Here is a 3361-nt window from a genome sequence, read left to right as displayed (position 1 = left end):
CCGCATGGGCGGGCACGCGACAGCTATTTTAATTTTTTTTTTTTTAATTTGTAAAAGTGCCCCATAGGGTGCCCAGTTGGTGTCCTGGCATGTGAGGGGGACCAGTGCACTATGAATCCTGGCCCCTCCCACGACCCCATGCCTTGGATTTGTTCATTTTTGAGCTGGTCACCTTCGGTTTCCATTATCACTGAAAACCGATAGCGCCCAGCTCAAAAACACCCAAATCCTAGGCATTTGCCCCGCACAACCCGTATTATCGAAAAAAAGATGGGCGCCCATCTTTTTTCAAAAATACGGTTTGTCCCGTCCCTTCGCATGGCCGCCCACGGAGATGGGCACCCACTTTCGATTATGCCTCTCCATGTTTGCAATATAGATTCCAGCAGTAAATGGCTACTATATAACAGAAAGCAGATGTATACTTTCTGTCATAGAATAGTGACTAAATCTGCATTCACGCACACCCATTTAGGTGTCCCAACTTATACTAGCTCAAAGGCCTATGTGTGCCAAATACATGCCTAATGCAGGTATTCTGTAACCTAGGACACATATTCTGGGCATGCCCCTGACCTGCCCATGCCCCTCCCACATCAATGCCCCCTTGAAGATATGCACCTATGATTTTACGCACCTAGGTTATAGAATATCAACTAAGGACAGTTATCACCAATAATTGACTCTTAAGTCCAATTAGTAGCCAATGATATTAATTTGTGGGTGCACCCTAACCTTATTCTGTAACAGTGCGTGGAACTTTGAGCGCTGTTTTCTATAGAATCCAGAGGCTGCTGTAGAGGCCTCTTATGCAGAGCCTGTTCTATAAATGAAAACAGGCTCCTACTAACCAGGCAAATATGAAATGAAATAAATATACATGAACATATATGTTAGGCACAGGCACTTAAACATGCCGTACAGTTGGTATAAATGTTCACATCTAGACTCTTCAAAAACACACATGGAAATGATATTATTCTATCATTTCTGCATGTAACTGTTCTACCCAACCACATGCTACCCAGACTATGCCTTATGCTCAGCTTGAAACTATATGCCATCGTTTTTATAGAAATCGTGTAGACAGAATATTAGCATTTAGCACATATGTGTACATGTATGAATGTATGTGTGTGTGTGTGAGTATTCTAGTTATTTGCACACATTCCTGGTGCCTTCTTCATAGAATTATCCCCACAATGGTCAAATTTGCCTGTAAAATCACTAGAGAATTTTTTTTTAAGTGCAGACAGCATAAGTGCTTTTAAACATCAATCTGATACTATTTTGGAATGGGAGGTCAGTCCTTAAGCCATTCAGGTGTGGCTTTTGTATATCTCCAGTTTCTATAATAGCCTGTAAAAGAAATTCTACAATTCAGACTTCAGATTCCTGTTTGAAATTAACACCCCCCAGAAAAGCATGGGTAATTTTGTTACTCTCAAATTATAGACCAGCATTGTTCCCAGAGCTAAGCTTGGTTCTTGCATTTTTGACAGATATTTCTGGTCTTCCTCCATCAAAAAGTGCAAGACTTCAACACAAACACTCCTCTGAATTGTGCTTACCTGCAACTGTACAAATGCCTTTTTAAATACAACAAAAGGCACAAATAACACAAGCATAATACTGAAGGGCAAGCCAACTCAGCAAACTGTAAACAGCCCACTAGATCATGTTATACATTAATAATTTCAGGAGCAAGAGGGGAAATAAATCATTTTTAAAGTACTGGCTGCTGGGGTAGAGGCCTCTCCCCCTGTTGTTCGAGCATTGCTACTGCAAACAGCTTTTGACAGTGCAGAGTTAACATGAGGAACAAATAACCACTTATGAAAGAAGAGACACCTTTTGGCAAGAAAGTTGGTTTCGCAAAAGGAAAACCAGGATATGGACATCTTATGCACAAAATAATACTGATCAGACTAAAAATGCGGATAGTATACATTCATTTTGACCAAGTTTCTTTGGTGTTTGGATTCCAGTTACTGACATCCATGTTGTTTTAAAATTAATTTGGCAATGTGGAGGAGTGGCCTAGTGGTTAGAGTGGTGGACTTTGGTTCTGGGGAACTGGGTTCGATTCCCACTGCAGGCACAGGCAGCTCCTTGTGATTCTGGGCAAGTCACTCAACCCTCCATTGCCCCAGGTACAAATAAGTACCTAAGCTGCATTGAGCCTGCCATGAGTGGGAAAGCGCGGGGTACAAATAAAAAAAATAAATAAAAAATAAATGTAGGAATAATCTACAGCAAAATAGTTGCTAGGTACAGAGATAATAAATCATAAAACTGGTGCCATCAAAACCACAACAGAGCCCAGGAGAATCTGTAAAGGATAGCAGAGCGAATTAAGCTATAGCAATTCTTAGGTCAGATTTCCTACAGATATGGGGAGAGAAGGGAGAGGGATACTGGGATTAATTAACATTTAAAACTAATGATCTACTGTATGCCAAAGACTCTCAAAAGCCATAAGCTGTCAAGCAGAATCTGGGCAGACGATGGCAATTCAAAGAGGCAAGATTTTGTACTAGCTACCTACATCCTTATAGCAACGTGATGCTGTGCCAGGTTGCACAGTAGTATGTGCCAGCGTCTGCCTCCTTCATGTCAGTGATGCTGAGGGTACAGGACCTGTCTGCATCAGGCTCCAGGGAAACTCTGGCTTCATACTGCTTGGAGATATTCTGCTGGTCCGGTCTGTAGTAGAGCACCCAGTGCAAGTGGTGCCCTTGGTCCTGACGGTACCAGTGCACACCTCGGTTAATGATGGACTCTCCTTCCACTTCACACAGCAGTTTGGCTGTTTTGCCCAGAGGCCGGGAGATGAACAATGGAGACTGAATCAGAGAGACTTCTCCCAAGCATACTCCTAAAAGATAGACGCCAAAGGCAAATCAATACAAGGTCTGTCTTCATCATCCCTTAGCTCAAGTTGAACAAGATTTCTATGTTGTTTTCTTTTTTTCACAAGTGAAATACTTACTGATGCAAAGGTTACACAGCAAAGAAAAGAAGAGGAACCCGCCGCCGCCTATAGCCATGCTGTCCTCCAATATTACCGCATCTTAAGGCCAGAACAGCAAATCGAGATCTTATTCTGATACGAGAAACGATTTCAGCAAACTCCTTTATACTCATCAGATATTGAGCAAGATCAGGTTCATGCCTGGGCTGGCCTCAGGAACTAACTGCTAATTCAATCTATGTAGGTCAAGACCAAGCACAGAAAAGAAAACATGAAATCCACTACAAGAAAGCACCTTCCTGGCAGCAGAAATAGCAGATGAAATGTGTAGGACGTGTGGCATTGTAAAGATTCAAAAGATAACTGCTTTATTAATGAAAGGCTACA

The 3361-nt window shown here is 42.0% G+C and overlaps 1 gene segment (V, D, J or C); it reads right to left on the bottom strand.

Moving 5' to 3' along the window:
- Positions 1–2528: 2528 nt before the first annotated feature.
- LOC115460169 lies at positions 2529–3064 on the bottom strand. The segment is given in 2 exon segments: positions 2529–2878; positions 2993–3064. Coding segments are annotated over 2 exon segments (384 nt in total).
- Between the last annotated feature and the right edge of the window lie 297 nt (positions 3065–3361).

Source organism: Microcaecilia unicolor, chromosome 1, assembly GCF_901765095.1.
Source record: "Microcaecilia unicolor chromosome 1, aMicUni1.1, whole genome shotgun sequence".
Classification (NCBI taxonomy): Eukaryota; Metazoa; Chordata; class Amphibia; order Gymnophiona; family Siphonopidae; genus Microcaecilia; species Microcaecilia unicolor.
This window is presented reverse-complemented; position numbering and strand designations above follow the sequence as displayed.